The 21,691-nt window shown below is 37.3% G+C and overlaps 1 protein-coding gene across 1 annotated transcript; it reads right to left on the reverse strand.

Moving 5' to 3' along the window:
* Positions 1-2,201: 2,201 nt before the first annotated feature.
* On the reverse strand, positions 2,202-9,618 carry ogfrl1 (opioid growth factor receptor-like 1). The gene is made up of 7 exons (XM_044045007.1): positions 9,255-9,618; positions 8,128-8,214; positions 7,776-7,854; positions 7,275-7,353; positions 6,871-6,937; positions 6,134-6,279; positions 2,202-5,095 (listed from the first exon to the last, which is right to left on the reverse strand). The coding sequence occupies exons 1-7, from the start codon at positions 9,447-9,449 to the stop codon at positions 4,570-4,572; spliced, it is 1,179 nt and encodes a 392-aa protein (XP_043900942.1). The 5' UTR covers positions 9,450-9,618; the 3' UTR covers positions 2,202-4,569.
* Positions 9,619-21,691: the final 12,073 nt, after the last annotated feature.

Genomic DNA, 21,691 nt, shown 5'->3' on the forward strand with positions numbered 1-21,691 from the left:
AAAAAAGTCATACTTCAGTATGTGGTCCAAAATGAGAAAAAAAAAATCATATTTCTATATGTTGTCCAAAATGAGACAAAAAAGTCATAGTTTAGAAAGACGTCCAACATGAGACAAAAATGTAATACTTCAGTATGTCGTCCAAAATGAGACAAAAAAGTAGTACTTTAGTACGTTGTCCAAAATGAGACAAAAAAGTCATACTTCAGTATGTGGTCCAAAATGAGAAAAAAAAAATCATATTTCTATATGTTGTCCAAAATGAGACAAAAAAGTCATAGTTTAGAAAGACGTCCAACATGAGACAAAAATGTAATACTTCAGTATGTCGTCCAAAATGAGACAAAAAAGTAGTACTTTAGTACGTTGTCCAAAATGAGACAAAAAAGTCATACTTTAGTATGTTGTTCAAAATGAGACAAAATGTCATAGTATAGTATGTTGTCTAAAATGAGACAAAAATCTCATATTATAGTACGTCGTCCAAAGTGTGACAAAAATCTCATACTTTAGTTTGACAAAAAAGTCATAGGTTAGTATGTCGTTCAAATTTTGACAAAAAGTCATAGGTTAGTATGTCGTCCAAAATGTGACAAAAAAGTCATAGGTTAGTATGTCGTCCAAAATCTGACAAAAAATTCATAGGTTAGTATGTCGTACTGAATAGCTCTGCATCCCGGTGACATTAAACCAATTGTCATGCAACTATGTAGTTCATAATTTCCATAATTATGATATGCCATAATGTCAGTATCAGTATTTGCTTTCTACCATATAAACATATAAAAATGTCACTGAACTTTTGCTGTGTAATAGTAACAACGAGCACTCAAAGATATAGAAACAAGAACTAACCCCACCCCCAAAAAGGCACTGTAACGTATATGATAAAGTAGCAGTATTTTCTAAATGTTGTAGTTTTGTGTGTCATGGTGCATGGTGTGATGTTAGCTACATATTTAAAAAAAGAAAAGAAAAAAAAACAACTCTTTCCATTTGACAAAATTCTTAGTCCACACATCCACACATTTATTGGACTTAATCGTGGCACATTTCACATTTTCTGGGAGCAAAAACATCCAGGTTTTGTGGTGGAACTCAGCTGAAAAACTTAGCGAGCATTAGTGAACATCTATGGCACATTCAAATTTCAGTCAATAAACAACATACAGTCAATTTCAAGTATTAATAGTATAGTATTAACCTATAGGATTTACAGTATTCCTGCTCTTAATGAACATTTATTCATTCTTGTGTCAGATTTAAACTGGATTAGTTTCACTTTAAGTTGCTTCAAACCACAGTTAGCAAGTTGTGTGTATACCGTTTTGTACAACTGTACAAAGTTGTTTGCACAATATTTTTAATTTTACATTTTTGAACTACTAATGGTTTGCCTTTCTATTATTACCAAGCATGATTGAGCTGAACAACTCCACAGAACTCCACACGATTCAAACAACGTGTTTTCTGGGCTCTGTGTGGTCTTGACTCCAACACTAACTCATACTGTATATAGATATAATGAAAACAACCGTTTATATATTAAAATGCTGTACAAAAAAAAACAGGATGTGCAGGAAATTAGTTGTGAAAAGACAACAGAGAAAATACAAAAAAGAGGCACTTAAGAATATCAAATACACACATTCAGGCGTATTTATGTACAAAAAGTCAGAAACTTCAGCCTGTGTTGTCACACAATTCACCTGAAAAGATATATTTATATATAGATAGATATTTTTCTTCTTACAATTATATCAGATACACTTGGTTGATGAAGTGAAGAGACTGCGAGGAACAGGTGAAAAAGTCATCATCACTGCTGTCTTACACCTCACATGGCTTTTAATTTTCACTTAGTTCGACACTTCACAACCTGGAACGCAGCAGATTTGTGTTTGAATTCACACGTAAAAGGTTTTAGCTTCAGACTAAAGTACAAGGCTAATGATGTGACGTCAGCAGAGAGTCACAATTTTTTGTGCCTAAATATCCATCAAAAATATTTCAGTGTATATGATGTGTGTTATAAAAAAGAGGATTAGACACATGTAAAAAAAAATCTGGGGAAAAAAAGTCTGAATTTAGAAATAAAAAGTCAAAATTCTGAGAAAAAATAAAATTCTGGGGAAAAAACCCCACAACAGTTTGTTTCACAGAATTTTTACTTTTTTTAAATTCAAAATTCTGACTCTTTAAGTGTTTTTAGATTTATTAATCTAAGAATTCTGACTTTTTAAATTTAGTTTCCTAGTTTCCAACAGAATTTCACACATGGCCCTTATCCTCTTCTGTAGTATTATGTATTATGTAGCTGATTGAAAACTACATATTTTATAAATTTAACCCAAATTATTGCAAAGTTTTGAATACAAGAAAAACAATGACATGACAAATTCCTGATGATTCGCAGATGAATAATTTGGAGAAACCAGCTTTTCAAGCGGAAGACAGATTTTCAAAAAAAAACAAAAAAATCATGAAATGTCACATGTTCAACTTCACTCACAGTTCACACCCAATCACTTTGTCATGTTTTTTTGGTGAAAAGCCACATGAGCCTCTTCACCCACAGGGTTTGTGAAGTCATGTGAATCTGCTTAGAATAATGTGTGTTATTCCTGTGGTGTTTTAGTTTTCACCTTTGCATCACTGTGCACAGATTGTGCAAATGCACCACAAATGCACCACAAATAAAAAAGGTTGCAGGAAGATGAAAACTGTGGAGATCTGTCACACATTTTACATTAAGTTGTATTTTCACTGAATCACTGGTCAAAAACACCTTTAACACGGTTTTAAATGGAATTTTTGACCAGTGAGAGTGAAGAAAATCTCCATGGTGTTAGTCATAGTTCGCAGAAAAAAAGACTCCCTTTAGATATTAAGTGAACAAAACCTATTTTTTGCATTGCTGTACTATTTTAAGAGGCCAATACAGCCTATATTGTAGACACTAGAATTCACAGCAGATAAATACTGAACCTGTTATCAATATTACTATTAGTACGATTAAAATAAAGAGTTCAAGTCGGTAAAATATTGCTATAATAAATTGACCCAAACTTGACATTTTCAGCCAATTCTCTCCTGTTTGCACCTGGTGTTATTTCACAGGATTTAAAAGAAATTGTACCCCTGAAGAAACTTCTGACTTTTTCCACATCAGAAAATTCACTCTAGCGACAATTTTGGCAGAAACCAAAACGCTTCAAATCTACTGAGCATTGAAAGGATGACTCATGGTTCTGTAGCATCTGCCAGAGCTAATACTACGCCGAAACATTAATAATGGAGGCTTAATCTGAAACTCTGCTAATTAAGTTTGAATATGGCGTAATGCATGTGGATCGGTCGCTTTGCTTCAGACAGAAGCTAAAAATAGCACCAGCCAAACAAAATAGCTAATATAGCTGCACAGACGCTGACCAAACAGAGCTCTCAAACAAAGCTATTCTTAACCAATGCTTGTCGGATAAAGTGCGCCCCAACAATGGCTAACACCACATTGCAACCACTTTAGCATTACTAACTCTTGCGACAAAGAAGGCAAAGATATATCCTGCCCCGCTAACTTCCGCAAGTCGCCTCAAGCACCAAGCTTAAGGAGACCGTGTTTTAAAAAGAGTGTACTAAAGTAAATGTGGCAATGTGAGCGCTAGCCAATCCGATCAAGCTATGCAAATAATCTAGCACTTGTGCAAGTGAATCAAAATCACACACATTTAAATTCAAATGGAACGTCATCCACGGGAACTCTTGAACAAAGCTGTTGCAAGAGTTGTTGTCACACTTGTCGGACAAAGTGCACCCAACAACAACTCACCATCACTTTAGCATGATTAGCAATTCTTGCTACAAAGGTGTCAAAGACAGACGCTGCTCTGTTAACTTCCAAAAGTCACCTACCAAGCACCAAGCAACAGGTGTACCAGTGGTTAAGCATTTAAGTGCCACATATAGACGGGTGCAATCTAAAAATGCCGTTAATTAGCTTAGCTGTCTAAACAAAAAGTCTCAGTATGATCGCAGCATTTCAGTCAGTGCCAAAAACAAGTTTAGAATTTCTATACCTGGACCAGGTGTTCAGCAGACTGGACTTTTTTCCAAAAACCATTATGTGACCAACATGCCAATCAGCGGGTAACTTTGGTTGTATAACACTCTCCACATTTCGTACCTGCTACAGTTTCAAAAACACAACATTTATTAAATAAGGCAATCTCCTTTCTGATGCAACACACACATGGGTCTCCACTGGGTCTGGATGGTTTTTGGGATTTTGTCAAAGGTGAGATTGTTTCTCTTGGCTCAGGATAAAAACCTCTGACGTGTCTAAAACACCTTAATCCCTAAAAAGACAGTAAAACTGAACAATCTGCAAAGAAGTATTATCATAGTTTATAGTAGCCCTTAACCTGGATTGATACTAAATAAATGCTGAGAAGAAAACAAAGCTAAAACTGTTGTGTTTTAAGACTTAACCCTGGACTTAAGAGTCTTATAGAACTGTTAATAATAAAGTTTTTTGTTTTTTTTTCTTTTGCTTTGATAACCTGATAAACCCTACAAAGGAACGACTTCATTGTATTCACTCCTCATCCTTCTAGCGCCGCCCAACATCAGCCCTCCTTCAACTCTGGCCATACTTCCTGTGCAGCCCTTCAGTCCTGCACGGACCAGGTCCTGGCACATTACGGTATCATGGGAAGACACGATAATGGGGGAGGTGTTGCTCTCCCGCTCTCTCCGCTGCGGCTCTGGTGTCGGAGCAGGTGCTCTGATGCCACTACTCCCAGCACCGGTGCCAACACCAACACCACCGCCTCGCCTTTTAGGCGGTGGACCCCAGAGGAAGGCGTGTGCGGGGCGGTAGTGCTGGCGGGCGTAGCGAAGCAGGCGCCTGCGAGTGGCTGGGAGACGTATGGTGTAGACGTAATACTCCAGGACGCTGTGCTGCATGTTTGGAAGGGTGTTGTGGAACAGTGACTCCTCCAGGAAGAGGCGAACCAGTGGAGCTTTAAAGGCCTCGTAGCCCAGTTCGCCCAAGGACTTCAGGATGCGAGTGATTCGCAGGTAGTTGTGCTGGGACCTTAAAAGAACAAAACGTGAGAAGCAGTTTACGAGATTTGTAAGAGAGAAAAATATCTGCGTGCTAATTTTAACCACTTGACTTTACTGGCACTATTTTGAAAGACTCAGTCCTTCTGGAATGACTGTGGTGATTGTGAACTTGTATCATCTGCATAGAAATTAAAAAAGCTGTAAAAATTTATGTAAATTAAACTATTTTAAAACTGACAGGGGTCAGCTGTGTATGAACCCCACTAAGATCCATTATATTACACAATTAACGTGAATGTTTAATATTTTTGTCAAGTTTGCACATTTCCAAGATGTTGTCCTAAAAAGTACATTTTTGTCAAAACTCTGACATCAAAGGTTAAAACTGAACAAAAATTAAACAAAAGTTTAAAAAAATAATGTGTTGTAATGTGTTTTGTTGACTACGGCTCAACTAAATAAATCTCAACTTCCCAAACTTCAAAAGTTTGAGGCCCTCAAAAATTCCATAAATCTTTCAAGAAGGATGCCCAAACTTGATTGAAAATATTTTATCTCTGTAACAAGCATGACATCATTCTGGATCAAAATAATTGATATATTCAGCATCGTATTAAAATGTGAAGAATGGACTGTATGTTTCAAAGAATTTGCCATAGCCCAGTCTGAGGCCACACTGCAGTACCCCAAAGGCCCACCAGTGGGCCACAGCCCACACTTTGAGAAACTAGTTGCAAAATGTGTTAATGCAATCTGAAAATATATAACTGTTGTTAATAAGATTTGTTTGAGATAGTTCATTTGCTCTGAGACGTGCTGGGCTGAAGGAGAAAAACATGCTCATTTGTACCATTCAGGTGCTTCTTCAGCAACACGGTGAAATGTGATGTGGAAGAAACAGAATCCCTCTTACCAAATTACAATTAAACCATCTGTTCCCTCACTTTAAACAAGTCGTTTCACATTTGGCTGCTAATAAAGGGAGCAATTAAGTTGCATGGGCTTTAGAAAAATCGCTAAATGACAGAAAAGCAGCAGTTGTCCATGTTTAAGTGTGTTTGCTTACTCATTAAGGTGCTGGAAGCGCTCCTGCCAGTTGGGAGCCCGGGCAACGTTTCCACTCTTATCCAGCAGTTTGATGCCATAAAAGTCCAACATGAGGGAATAGGCTGCCAGGAATCTCCGCTTGGCTTCACGAGTGCTTTGGAATTCCTGATAAGATTCAAGGCGGTAAATGAGAAAACTAACACAGACAGGTACAACAGCATCTTTCTGCTCTGCATGTACTTTTTAAAAGGATGGGTCACGCCAAGTCAACATCAGAGTGAGAACAGCATTGAAACCCAACTGCTACATCAGCTAATGGCTAGCATCCTAATTTTTTAGGCTGAACTGCAACTTGTACATTCTGCTCATGATTATAGTGCAATAATTGTCATGATCAGAAGTCTGGAAGACCCACAACAGAATTTGCTAACCTCATACTCGCTAACAGGACGAGCACTTTTGACCAAAGGCCTTTCTGTTTGGGTAAAAAGCCAATCTTGGTATGACGCTAACTGTTGGCGTAGCGTGTCCTCGGCCTTGACAACAAATATAAACCAAAATCAAATAATCATCTCTAAAGACTTTGTCTGAAAAGGTCGGTTATGTTGCTTTCTGAAGGAACTGCTGCCTTGAAAGAAGCATTTTCTATTTCTTCTATTAAATGGAAGCTGCAGTACAGTGCAAATAATGCAGTAGACAGTAAACAAAGCTCCGACAATGACCCACATGTGGTTACTTGTACTGTTTGTGTCTTACTTTGATCTCGTCCTGAGTCAGTTCATAGGCGTAGAAGTTTAGCCCTTGTTCCCTCAATGGAAACAGCCTACGACGCATAAAAAAACAAACATAAAAATAAATAAATAATGATGTAGATTTCTCAACATATATCTTCTTCTTCTTCTGTTGATTATTTTCTCGATTAATCAGTATACTGTTTGGTCCATGAAGAAAAATCTTGTTCAACCTCAAAAATAATATTCTAAAAATCAAAATGATTCAGTTGTAATGATTTGTTTCCTATACAAAGCAAAGACATCAGAAAACATTCCCATTTAAGAAGCCAAAAAAGCAATTAATTTAGTAACTGATTAATAAATGCAGATACTTATATGCACATATTCTGTATATAATCCAGGTAACCACTCAGATTAACGTCTCACCACTGAATGTAGGTGTGATTGTGCTCCAGTTTGTCATAGTCTCCTCTCCACTTCGACAAAATCTCTTCTACGAAGATACCTGAGGAGAGAGACACACAGCAGTCTTGTATAAACTACATAAAAGGTGATACTTGAGTAAAAGTACACGTTTGTTACCAGAAAATGACTTTGATAGAAGCTGAAGTCACTTTTTACATTACTTAAGTAAAAGTCGTAAATTAAAATAATCTAAGTGGTGGCTCAGTGGTAGCGCGAGTTGTCTTTTATCCGTAAGTCTGTGGGTTCAGTTCCTGGCTCTGCTCGTCTACATGTGTCCTTGAGCAAGACCCTTGACCCCATGTTGCAACATAGAAATGGGTGAAAACTGTAGTGTAAAGCAGCTCCTCAAGTCTAGAAAAGCTCTATATAAATACAGGCCATTACCAACAGATAGATGTCTATGAGGTGTCCTCACTAAGATGTAAAAACAAGTGTGTACTGTACGTGTGTGTTTAAGCTCACCATCAGGTACCAGAGGGATCTTGTTTAGGTAGAAGCGTAGGTTTCGGTACTCATTGGGTTGCCGGGACCGTTTGTAGTTCTACACACAAGCACACAAACATCAGTGAGATCATGGTTAAGGTAAAAGGCTAGAGGAATGTATTATGTCTGTGAGTGTCCTCACTAAGATATAAAAACAAGTCTGTGTGTCTCTGTAGTACGCCGTGAGGACACATTTATTTTCAAACGTGTCTTTGTGAGGACATTTTGTCTGGTCCTTTTTGACTCGGTTAAGGTAAGGGGCTAGATAATGCATTTAATCTATGTGTGTTGTCTCTAATGATGCTGTACAAGTGTGTGTGTGTGTGTGTACCGGGTAGCTGTGACGGTATTTATAGAGATCTCTAGCAGCGTAGAAACTCCTCTTCATCTTTGGAAGAGACTCGGGGGAGTCAGTCAGCTGAGAGAAAGAAGAAGAGGAAAGAAAGTTATTCAGAAATAAAATAAAGGAGGGAACAAAAGAATGAGCATGAATATTAAAGGAAAGACTTACGAACACTATCTGAAATATAAAAACAGACGCGGTGTAGCTGCCGTTCAGCTAAAATTAAAAGCACCCACTTTGCTTTTGAGGTCGACAATTCAGATCAGCAGAGTTACTACAGAGGGATTCTGGGAGTTGATTTATTTTGTCTCAAGTGAATGAAATCTAGGTCACGTCACATTGCACTGGTCAGAGAATCTACGAAGCTGAAAGGAAACACTTTATCCTACACTTTCCCAAGTTGTGTTGTGGGCCTCAAAAGATTTTAAGGAAGTCCAATTCTTCTCACCCTGACCAGGTCAAGCAAATCACCAGATTCTCCATTACACAGTGTCTAATACATTGACTTTAATCTACATTGATTCTAAATTCATATTTACACTCGCACATAACCACTGCCTTCTGTTTTTGTTTTATAGGAAAATGATTTTTTTTAATGATTTATTTGTTATACAAACCAAAGAAAACGGAAAATAATCACATTTAAGAAGCTGCAAAATCAGAAAACTTGTTTTACTAATCATTTACAAAAAAACACTCACTATTATTATTCAACAAACAAAATAGTAATACAAGTAATTAAGTAATTGATTGATTTATTAATAGTTGCAGCAATGTGTTTTATTTTGAAGCACCTTTGGGAAAACACTCACAATATAATTGCATTAAATTTTCAGTAAAAACTTTGTTTACTTGTATTAAACCAGGAAAAAGTCCAAGAAGAATAAGTTATAACATGGTGGTTTTTTTTAGTTCAATGTTTCCCCCCCAAAATTGGGGAACCCTTTATCCCGAGCCCCCCTGGTAGCGCCCATGCTCGGTATGTCCCGGCCTTGTCAATATTGTGAGCTGCCAGTGTCACATGTTTCCGCCCACACTTTTTTTTTTTACCCCAAACCTCCCCACAGTACTATGAATCAAACGCACCCTCACCCTCGCCACCTCTCCCACTGTACCTGCGGGGACGAGTCTCCGGGCTCTCCCGGGGCTCGGTCGCTCTCCGGCGGGCTGACGGAGTCGGAGATGCCGCTGTCATCTTCAGCCGCCGGCAGCAGCAGCTCGTCGCTCTCGGAGTCCGACCCCCACGTCGAGTCGCATTCCTCCACGGTGCTCGGCTCCTTGAAACGCCAGCTGCCCAACAGATTTCCCATTTAAATACACACACGCAACAACCGCTCCTCTTAATTATCCTCTTTATTTGTCGGATTTAAAAAATAAAAAAAACTACATCATGTCGCTCATGACCTCGTTTGTATGTAGGTTAGCAGGCTCGCGCTGTCTCTGAGCTTTTAAATGGCAGGAAAGAGGAATCTCCACATCAGCGACGATGATGCGCGTGTCTGTATGGAGGGCGATTAGTGCCACAGGGCAGCAAGGGATGTATCACAAAACACTTGTGCCCAGTCTGTTCTACGTCCATCTGTCACAACCTTCACACAACCTTTATAGAATGTTCTCTTTTGGTTCCCAGAATGTTCTTAGAACGTTACATTTTTGTTGAGGGAACATTCCCCTAATGTTACTTGTCTACAACCTTGCTACAACCTTTGTAGAACGTTCTCCTTTGTTTCCCTGAACGTTCTTGTAACCACTTTTGAACAACCTGGCCAGAGGGAGAGATTCAGAGGTGACATTTTAATCTTTTTAAATGTGGAACTAAATAAATACTAACAATAACAATTAAAATATTTAAAATTACATTAAAACAAATGAAACTTACTGAAATTAGTAACCACATCATATTTAGTGTATAGCGCTCTATAGCGCTCACTTCTCTGTGTGGCACTAATCACCCATCATACACAGAGCTGGGGAGCGCAGCATCAGGACCAGAGCTTTGTCACGTGACACAGGAAACAGAAAGGAGGGTTCAGGGTGTTTTGTTTATTGAAATATAAAGAGCTGAGGTTTGGTGTGTGTGTCTAACGTTGAACGGAGATTATGAGAGGCAGAAACTGCCATCTATTCAGGGTAGTGCTTTTCCATTATGTGTATAATTCACATTTAAATAATCACCCATATTATTCATATACACACATATGTGTATATAAAGATATAGTTTACTAGTCAAGATATTAGATATCTAATATGTTATATACAATATGCAATGCACAATTGAATAGCCTATAAGAAGATAGAGTAAAACCTCTCTTCTTCAATCAAATTTCAAACTTTCCTGGTCACAGAAAAACTCCACAACAATATGTAAATGCCCTTTTAAAAAAAAGATATATTTTGACTGCAATACAATTGCTGTTAGATTATTTTAAAAAAATGTATTAGCATCAAAATACTATTAAACTCAAACACAAGGAGGATTAATTTCTCGTTTAGGGAAATTTTTAGGTGACATGATAAGAAACCACTGCACCAGACATGAGGAAAAACTAGTGAACTTTAGAACCAGATGTGAGAGATGTGTTTTCTTTTAAAGGCCTTTGACCTTTGAACATTATTCACATTTTAACTTTATCTGTCACATGCTTCAAAAGTACAGTGTAAAGATAAATGAAGGCAATTAATTACATGTCTGCTCTGAATACACAGGCAATAATAATAATGTGGTTATTTGTCTTCATTAAAACATTACATTACATTACATTACATGTCATTTAGCAGACGCTTTTATCCAAAGCGACTTACAAAAGTGCATATAAACATTTGGGTACAAAAAACATGCTGATCCTCAAAATGAAAATCCACTGATGGATCACTTAATTATAAAAAAACATGACTTCACTCTGTAAATGTAATTAAATAGTAATCAGTTCATTCTCCTGTAAATAAAAGACATTTAATCACATCATTAACCCTTTTTGACACATTTCAACTGAAGCTGCAACGTTTTTCTTTTCGCTTGTACTTACACAAATGAACCACTAGAGGGCGTTGTTTAATAAGTAATAATGTCTCGTTTTCCCTCTCTCCCTGTGAGTGTTGTGTTACCATAAACACTGACCTCGGTCAGGACCACTAGTCAGACATGGAGACCAAAACCTGGTCCTAATGAGGCAGAACTTCATTTCTGAGGAACTGGTTAAGTTCAGGGATAAGATTTGTAGATTTGTGGTTAAGTTAAGGTGACATGGTTAGGCATGAAGTGGTTATGGTTATAGATGAGAGAGCAGAGTTTGGTAGCTTCCCATTTCTGCAGCTCAGATTAAGGTCACAGGTCAGATTCAGGTTGAGGATTTAGCATTTAAATGCACATTAGGGCAGGATTATTGATTCAATAGAATTAAATGACTGAATAAAATTAAATCTGCCCCTACTACTGAAAATGTCACGATTACTTTTAAAGAGCCACCTCTTCTTTTTGGCCACTTATATCTCGATTTTACCTTTATTTCAGGGTTTTATTTTTATGTTTTTATTGATTTTATGTTTTACACCCTTGTTTGGACTTTGTTCAACCCTGGTTGTTCCAGAAATAAAGTTAACTCGATAATAATCTTTCTGCATGATATAAATTGTAATAATCTGAGAGTTTACAGCCTCACCTGTAGCAAATCTGTAATCTGATATTTTTGACTCAGGACAGAGCAGGTGCAGGAGCTGCAGTTTCTCAGCATTTAACGTTAGCAGCTACTGTTGCTATGACATTAAATGCTGTTGCTATGTTGTCTGGCTACAATAGAAGCTAACAACGAGCACAAATCCCACTTTATTTTGATTCAGCAGATGCTAACGACAAAACTAGGGCTGTCACGATTCCCCAAATCCTTTTAGCCAATTTTAGACTTGTCTAGTTTAGTCTTAGATCTTTCATTTTATGTCATGATTACTCATTTAATTTTGTTTTCATTTCCCATTGATTTCTGGGAAAAGCTAAAAGACATGCTAACATCCAACACTGGTGCTGCAGGTAGCTAACAATAGCTGCTAAAGTTAAAAACCTTACGCCACACCGTCCTTAAGCCAAATGACAATGCTATGGTTTCTGGGTAAAGCTAAAGGAGATGCTAACATTCAAAACTGGTGCTACAGGTAGCTACAATAACTGCTAACGTTAAACCGATGATGTCACAGCATCTGGTACAGTAGCTAGCAGCTTGTTGTTGTTTTTTGTACAATATCAAGTTAGATTGTTGTGTTCAATCTGAAGATGGAATAAAAAATAACCTTTTATAGATTTTATAGAGCATTTTAAACGCTTCATCTTCTCCGAGACACCTGACGTTCTGTCTGAGGTGGAAATTATGAGTGTGTCTGCCCGGGGAGTTCGGCTTACTATCAAATTTATATTCAAATCCAAAAGTGATTCCCTATTTAAATGCTTTTCATTTTCTATACGGGGGATGAAAAAAAAACAACATAATGAAAAACTGGTCTCAAGCAGCAGAGTTCGATTTCAACTGCACACAATATGAGATGATTGACATGAGGAAAATCCAAAACTTCATGTTAAAAAACTGCTGCTGTAGTTTTATTTTTACTGTTACATGAAGGATGGAGTTTATTTTCCATCTGTGGTTTCATGTGAAGGCGAGAACAACGAGTGTCATTTATGTAATGAGTGTCATGTAATATACGTGATAAATTATGGACTTGATGCATTGATTAAGTAGCATTTTTGAGAAGCCGGTTGTTCATTTGCCGCCAGTTCATTTTCCATCCACTGGTGAATGATTTTTTTTTTTTTTGTTGTTATTCCTGCACGGGCAGCATTCATGCCTGTAGCCTTTAGTGAGTGTAAACAGGTCAGTGTCGACAGCAGCCTCATCTGTTACACTGACACTTAGTCATTAGCCATGAGCCAGACTGTCGGCCTGAGAGATTAGCTGCTAGCCCACTGCTACTTAAAGGCTCTGAGGGAACAGAAAATAGAGGTGAAATTCAACGAAACGTGTTTGGGTGCAGAGTCAGACAGTTAAAAAGTGAATCTATAGTGGAGTTTGAGCGATAACCTGCCCGAGAATTGCAGGTTTTCGTCAGTTTCTTGACACAAACAAGTCGACTGTGATGTCCTAATCAGTGATGCAGAGCTCTAATCTGTGCTGATTGCTGATTGCTAAATCCTAAATTAAGTGGTTTATGCGTAATCACAATGTTGCAGGTGTTTTTCACAACATGGCATTTTGCTTCCCTCCCTCCTTCAACGGTGTTTTTGAGGATGCTTGTCAACAACCCAGCCAACTGCCTTGATGTTTGTTTCAAATATCTGTACATGCTTAATATTGCTTTATTTTGCTATTAAATGACCTTTTCTGATTGAAAACTGAAGATTGTAAAGATTTTAGTCACTCACACCAAACCCCATTCCCAAACGCTTGTGGAGACATTGGGGTTATTTGTTTACTGCTGCCTTATTTGGTGAATTTGTGTCAATTAAGTACATCAAAACAAAAATATTTCAAACCCCAAAGTCACAACATAACATATTTGGACTTTTTGATGCGTGCAGCAGTATATCAACAACTCTTGTGTGCTGTGATGTAAAATCTCTTATTTTCTCTATGGGGTTTGGTGTGGGGAATGAGTGGGTTACAAAGGGACAAATAACTTCTTCTTTAACCACTTAACAAAAGGCTCCACTGCTGATATCAATACATGCTTAATATTGTTTTCTTTTACCATTAAATAGCTTTTTCTGACTGGAAACTGAAGTTTATAAAAATGTTACACTCTCACACCAAACCCCATTGACAAATTCAGTGTTTTTAGCTTGTGGGGACATGGGAGTTGTTAGTCTACTGCTGCCTTGTTTGGTGAATTTGTGTCACTTAGGTAAATCCAAACAAAGGATTTCAAACACAAAATTCACAAAATAACACATTTTGACTCCCTGATGGAGGCAGCACTGGATCAACAACTCTTGTGGCTGTGATGTTAAATCTCTTATTTTCTCTATGGGATTTGGTGTGGGGAGTGAGCAGTTGACAAACAGTCTGCAAAGGCTGTCTCACAGCAAGCAAAATATTATTATAGGTATTGTAGCTACTATGTGTCAGTATTTCACACTACCACACTTACCTTTAACATCAAAAGATGTTAATAATGCGATTAAAAGCAGTTTAGGACTATGGAAATTGATTTCTTTTACCATTATTGACTATTACTTTAACTGATTCATTCTACAGCGTGCTTTGCAGCTAATAATTTTTTATTGGTATTCAGTGACAGATCCTCTCTGTGTTGAGTTATTCACGATTACCGTCTTTCACGACTGCGCGCGGCGAGAGAGAGAGAGAGAGAGAGACACATTTTTATCCTCTGCAGGAATCAATGCTGAAGTGATGTAAATCTCCCTGTATACAGCGAGACTGTGTCTGTGAGTGGAATGCCTATATTAGGGCTGACTGTCGCCCCGCTTTGTTATGCTAAACCAAAGATCTTTAATTTTAATGCAGAGCCACAGCAGATGGAGCAGAGTTTATTCAGCGGCGTCACATATTTTTCCATTTACTGCCACCATCCTTTTCTCCTACAGCGATGATAAAAGTCTGTTTTAATATTAGCATTTGAAGGGTTTTGTGCAATGGAATGAAAGCCTGGCAAATATATTGCTATATTATTTTTCTGTCACGTCATCAAAATATCTGTATTAAATGTATATGATCATGTGTTATCTTTTAAAGCCTAAATACTGTACGTTATTTCTCTTTGTTTCCATTTAACGTTCCCTTGATGGAACCTGACTAAACAGAGGGGTAAAGAATGAATTCCTCTTAGTTGAGTGACATCAGTTTTTATGCATTTAATATTCAGTGCAGATCTCATTTCCTCCTCTAGTGCTTCAAGAATTACATCAAACAAAAGCCCTGATGGTGTGAGATAAAAAGTTTTGAAACAAGGCCTTTGTGTGAGTGGATCATGTAAATCTAAAACCAAAAAAAATCTATATTCATTGTGAAGATAAGACGCCATTCACAGCCTTCTCTAAGGAAACTTAGACTTGGGTCGCTTTGTTAACACCCCCATACCAAATCCCATAAAGAAAATCTACGATTTTACGTCACGGCACTCAAGAGTTAGTGATCAACTGCTGCTTCCATCAGTAAGTAAAAATTTGTTTTTTTTAAATGAGTTCTGTGTTTGAAATCTTTCAATCAGATATTATCACAAACTCACCAAAATGAGGCAAGAGTACAGCTCCTGTGTCCTCTGAGCTTAAATCGACAGTTTTTTCAATGGACTTTGGTGCGGGAGATTCAGTCAGAATTCAACTTGGTCAGGAAGTTGAACATATATATATATATATGCATATATATATATACATATAAATATGTATAAATAAATATATATATATATATATATGTGCATATACTACATATATATATGTATTATTATGATAGCGTACGCTTCCGAAATCGGCTGATCTGTGCTGAAAATGTACCTGCAAAGCTGAACAGGAGGATGTTTCTCCAAGGTTTGATGCCAAAGAATCAATGTTTTAAAGCTGCCTAAGCTTGCGTGTGTTATCTGCTGGTGAACAAGTGGGTGGAGGAACATGGTATCTGGCTGGGAAGTAGAAGAGTTGTTGTTCACCCAGAGTGGGAGGCTGATTTATCTGAAACAGTATGTACACTCGCAGACTGTGGAGTCTGGAGAACAAACGCTCTGTTTTACTTCTCTCTGCCCACACTTTGATCTTCTGTCTGACGCCCAGTAGGCCACTGGTGGAAAATGGAAAAGTACTGTATCGGGCATAATATGAACTATATTTTCAGTTTGTTAACATTAATGTGACAGGAGAACCAGTTTAGCTTTCTCCTAAAATCATACTTTTATACAATTGCCAATGCTTAAAGTGATAGACCAGGGTTTTAAAGCTATTATAAAAAAAAGGCTTGGTTAATAAAAATATATGCCTCCTTAAGTCTACAAGATTTAATGTTCACTGCCTTACCTTACCACTAGATGGACTTTTGTCCAATAGGAAACTAGTTTTTAAACTGCTCACTCTCTCACACCAAACTCCATAGAGAAAATCACTATTTTTAGCTCACACAGAAGTAGGAGCTGCAGGTCTTCTGCTGCTACGTTTGGTCAATTTGTGTGATTAAGGTAAATCCAAATCAAGGATTTCAAACACAGAAATCATAAAATACCACATTGTGACTTACTAACAGAGAAAACCAGTGGATCAACAACAGCTCGGTCCCATAATATAGAATTGCTGATTTTCTCTATGGACTTTGCTATGGGCAGAAACCCAGACTAAAAAAAGTACATTTATTACTATTTAACAGTGAGTCAAATACACACGTACACACACACACATACACACAAAAACACATTAGAGCGGAGGGCTGGTTTTTCTGCATCAGCTTTGGCAGCTACCATATTATTAATGGTGGCAACACACTAGAGGTAATCCCCAGAGGAACACAACAGATGTGAGTACACACACTGTATTGTATACTACTGTGGATGTACACACACACACACACGCAGACACACACACACATTGAGCTGTACATTTCACTTAGCAGGCTTTTCTTAGCAGCTCATACTTTAGCTACACAGTTCTAGTCTATTGTTTATAGTGTGTGTGTGTGTGTGTGTGTGTGAGCCTGAGGTATCTCTTTACATTTAATCCACTCCCACCTCACTTCTTGTGGTTATCTGTACCCGTAGGCAATCGTGCAACATATCGTAGATGTGTGCGTACACGTCCGACACAAGAATCAAAGCGAACACACACAAATCACCAAAAACATGCGCTAATCTCCAACATTTAGCAAAGGAAATCAATATCTCAATATGAGGAGTCAAAAAGCCAGAAAAATTCTGCAACAAAGTCCATAGAGAAATCACATGTACACAGGAGCTGCTGGTCTTCTGCTAAGATAAGATAGCCCTGCTGCTACATTTGGTAAGTTTGTGTGATTAAGGTAAATCCAAATCAAACACAGAAATCATAAAATGTCACATTTTTACTTAGTAATAGAGTGGATCAACAGAATGTAAAATTTCTATTTGCTAATTGAGAAAGCCCGAAGGAATCAATTATTTGTGAATTTCTCTGTGAGATGAATAAAGTATCTATCTATCTATCCATCTACATTTATTACTATTTAACATTTAATTAATCTTGATTAAAAGGTTGTAAAAATTCTGGACATTCTTTTTTAGGGGCCGCAAAATAATCACCCGCTACCCACGTGTGGGTCCCGACCCAGTGTTTGGGAACCACTGTCCTGAAGGGATTGTTAATACACAGTCCAAACTCCAACATGATGAGATCGAACACTGACATTGTTGTGGCTAAAGCTAAGGCCTCCACTCTTATGCTAATGACGCTCGATATTGCCAGCATTTTTTAAGGTTAGTCAAACAGCAGTTTGTTTGTGTGTTTGGTTGATGGTCACGCTCCACAGACGCGTCCCTGACTCTCCTGGCTCAAAGACACGCTGGCAGAGCTACAGCCGTCAACGTCACGGCAGCGGCAGCGTTAGGTGGAGCGGTTTTTGTTCCCGTCCAGGCCTTTGTTTTTACACACAGAGAGAAAGAAAGGACATAAAAGAAAGAAAGAAAGAGGCAGGCGGAGAGCCAGCACTGTCACAGAGAAACACAGTCAGGGTGGAGAGCAGAGTGTGGTGAGATATAAACCAGGTTTATGAGAGATTTGTCATGTCGCCACATTCACACGTACACTCCCAGTCTGATGTGGAAACTTTAAAGGACAACTAAACCTCCACTCTAACTCTGCCCAATGCCTGATTTTGAAAAAAATGCCAAGAAGGGAGGTGAGAGCACTCTAAAGGGGGTGTGGCCTGGTGTTGAAATCTAAATAAATAAAAGGCGGAGTTGTCTGGGACAACATGTACGTGTAGTAACCGATTTTTATGTATAACTTCAATATTTTACTCCAGAGGTGTCAAACTTGTGGTCGGTGGACTACATGCAGCCCACCCAATCAATGAATGCGACCCCACACTTAATATCAAGTTATAATGAGTTATTAATATAATATTATTATTTCATTATATATTTTTCTCAAAATGTGGGGACTTTCTTTTTTTTTCTTCACACAACCCCTACTGACCCCAGGTCAGTGAGACCCCTGCTTGACACATGCATGGTTCTCAAACTGTGGTACACAGGCTTCCTCTGGTGGTACTTGGAGTAATATTTAGAAATACAGGTCTACTGTAGATTTATGTTTAACATTTAGATTTAGATTCAGCATTTAGATTTAACATTTAGATTTAGAGTCAACATTTAGATTTAACGTTTAGATTTACATTGAATATTTAGCTTTAATATTTAACATTTAGCTGTAACATTTACTATTTAGAAATATTTAATATATTTCTAGGTTAACAAATATTGGTGTACATGTGGAAAAAACACTTTTTTAAACATTGTTTGAAGCTAAATGTGGGAAAAAAAATTGACATAGGACTAAGTTCAGCATTTTGATTTAGGGTATACATTGTAGGTTTTCAAATATTGCAGTAATTACGGTTAAAAAATTTACTTAATAAACGTACACAATTAATTTTGTCACCGTTTGACCTTCAATGTAGAAAACCTTTAAATTCCGCATTAGCAACTTCACAAACGGTGCCCCCTAGTGTTCTGTAACAGCCATGTAATTCACTGGCACACGATCTTCTGTATTAAATATTAGTACAGGACGCACAAAAATACTTCCCAGAATAATCCCATGTTAATGTCCAGAAGTTGGTAATAAATAATACATATAAGAATATATATAATCAAATAAACATGTAAATAAATAAATACTATCTTTTTGGGTCAGAAATAAAAGGTCACGTGTCTGTGGTATGCAGAAACATGATCCTGGTGACTGAGCAAGTGAAATATAAAAGTAAGGCAGTGAGATTGAATATGGGGAAGTAAAAAAAGCAGCATAGAAAATAGAGAAAAGGAAGTTAGAGGAGAGAAGGTCTTTATTAGACTTTTATCAGTCAGTCGCTCTCTGTCTGTATAGAGGCACAAAAAAACCTGTTATTCTTTGGAGATTTGATTTTAGAGGCAGAGAATAGATTCAGTATATTGCGAGGTTCTATCGTTCAACAGAAGCAGTAATCTAACGTCTTTTTTTCCTCCTCTTCTGCCTCAAACTACTTTCCAATTGTATGAACTCAACTGTTCCTCTTTCTCTAATATTCCTCCCTAATATTGAAAGTGTCTGTAAAGAGCACAAATAAAAAAAACGGAAAAAGAGTTTCCTCACATTTCCCACTTTTCAACAGCGCCGTTAAAATCCATTGTGGTAAAAACATATGCAGACACTCAGTCTAACGATTCCTCCTCTAAGAAAAGGTGGAGAATCCCTTTGAGACGATTCAACATTATGAAATGATAATGAATCAGAATTGAAAGAAAATTGGTCAATGTGCTCTTCATGTTCCAGCCATAATTGTTTTCTTAGAAATGTCTTGTTCAATAGAAACATTTTCACCGATAATGACACATTCATTAACCACTTTATCCTCCACTTCAGGGTCGTAGGACCTGCTGGAGCCAGTCCTAGCTATAGCGGGCCAAAGGTGGGGTCAGTTGACTTCACATTTTAGTATCGACTCAGCTCGCTTGGAACCTCGACAGAGCAGGGAGTTAAAAAAATTCCAGGAACCAGGTACTTATCACTGATGGTAAAGCAGAGGAAAAGAGTCGAGTCAAGCTAGTATAACGGAAAATATGGAAGGATGGAAAGTTTGGAGTCTGACCAGTTTGACGTCTCGCCTCAGTATTTTGACTGTTTTTTCATTCTGATGTCATCAAATGTCAAATGTCCACTCTGCAGAAGACACCCAGTCACCCACCAATCTGCAGAGGTGCTGGACAGAAACTTATTTCTATGCTAATGTTGTTGACAAATTTAGTTTCGATCAGGCCGCCATTTTTTGGGGGGAGACCAGATTTTGAATTGAATTGGAACCTGAATTATCATAATTGTATTTTCAGCAGAGATTCATATGCACATCAGCGCCGTGTGTGTGTGTGTGTGTGCTTCAGGTATCTTCTGTCTCACGTCTGACTCCAGACACAGTGGGATTATTCTTCATCTCCCTCCCTCTTTATGTTTGTATAGATTAGGTTTGTTGGAAACAATTATTTCCTTAACTGAGGAACTGACTATAAACCTGCTGAATTTTAACCTCAGGAGTGTTTCAAAGAAGATACTTCATCTGTGTCTAAAAATGTCAATGTCCGTTGGACTGGTGGTCATTCATATACTGGAAGTACTTCAAAATAAAACAAGGTTCCACTAACAAATTAAAAACTCACAGGAAGTTGTCCATATCATAGAAAATGTACTTTTTAAACAATCAAAATCATTTACAATTTAAAATACAGTAAAATATTGTATTTTAAAAGACACTACTGCTAGACTACAGTTGTTTACCGACTTGTGCGTCAGTGAAATACATTAAAATAAAGTATTTAAGAAGAAAATGAAATGCCATACTGTGAAATACAATAAAATATGCTGTGTGTGGGTTTTTTTTTAAAGAAAATACTGCAAAATCACAGGCTGGTATACAGTCAGTTAACAAAATAATGAAAATATTCATGATTTATAAAGAAAATACAGCTAAATTAGAATAGTATATTATTCTGATGGCATTACTGTGAAACACATTACAATAAAGTAAAAAATCCAGAATTTATGAAGAAAATATTGCTATACTACCATAATTTACTGAAACACATTCCAGTGAAATATGTAAAATATGTTGTTTTTTAAAATTCAGGATTTATAAGGAAAATGTTGCTAAATTAAAATAATATACTGAACGACATTACTGTGACATACAGTAAAAAAAAGTGCAATATGGGATTTATACAGAAAATACTGCTAAATCACTGTAAAATGACAGAAATATGTGACAAAACTGTGGTTACTGTAGGTTAATGAAAAACAATGGCGTAATTTACTGTTAAAGTACAATATCTAGGACACAGTGATAAACTGTGAATTTACATGCAGTAAATTGTTGTTGAAGTAAAGCAACAAGTACCTTTCTGTGGCTGTACAATCAAATATTCTACAGTGTGTGTGTGAAGCAGAGCTGCTTATTCTTGGAGAGGGTGTAAGAGAAATGGACTGAATGACATGAAAATGAAGTTTCTTCCTCCTCACTCTCCTTTAACTGCATCTCCTCCCATCACACTTTGACAGAGTGCTCAGGTAATGCAGAGCAGATTGGAGTTTACCTCGCACAAACATTTCCCTGAGCCACTCCGGAGGCTGAAAAATATTAAAACTCTGGCTGATGTCTACGTGTATATATATATATATATTTTTTTTTTTTTATCTTCACTGATGTTTTTAAACCACATGGAGGTTTGCATTTTAAATTTCGTTTGTACCTTGGTATAAATGACAATAAAAGGATTCAATTCATTCAATTCAATATATATATATATATATATATACATATATATACGTACAGTATATATGTAAAATCTT

Source organism: Solea senegalensis, linkage group LG15 (assembly GCF_019176455.1).
Source record: "Solea senegalensis isolate Sse05_10M linkage group LG15, IFAPA_SoseM_1, whole genome shotgun sequence".
NCBI lineage: Eukaryota > Metazoa > Chordata > Actinopteri > Pleuronectiformes > Soleidae > Solea > Solea senegalensis.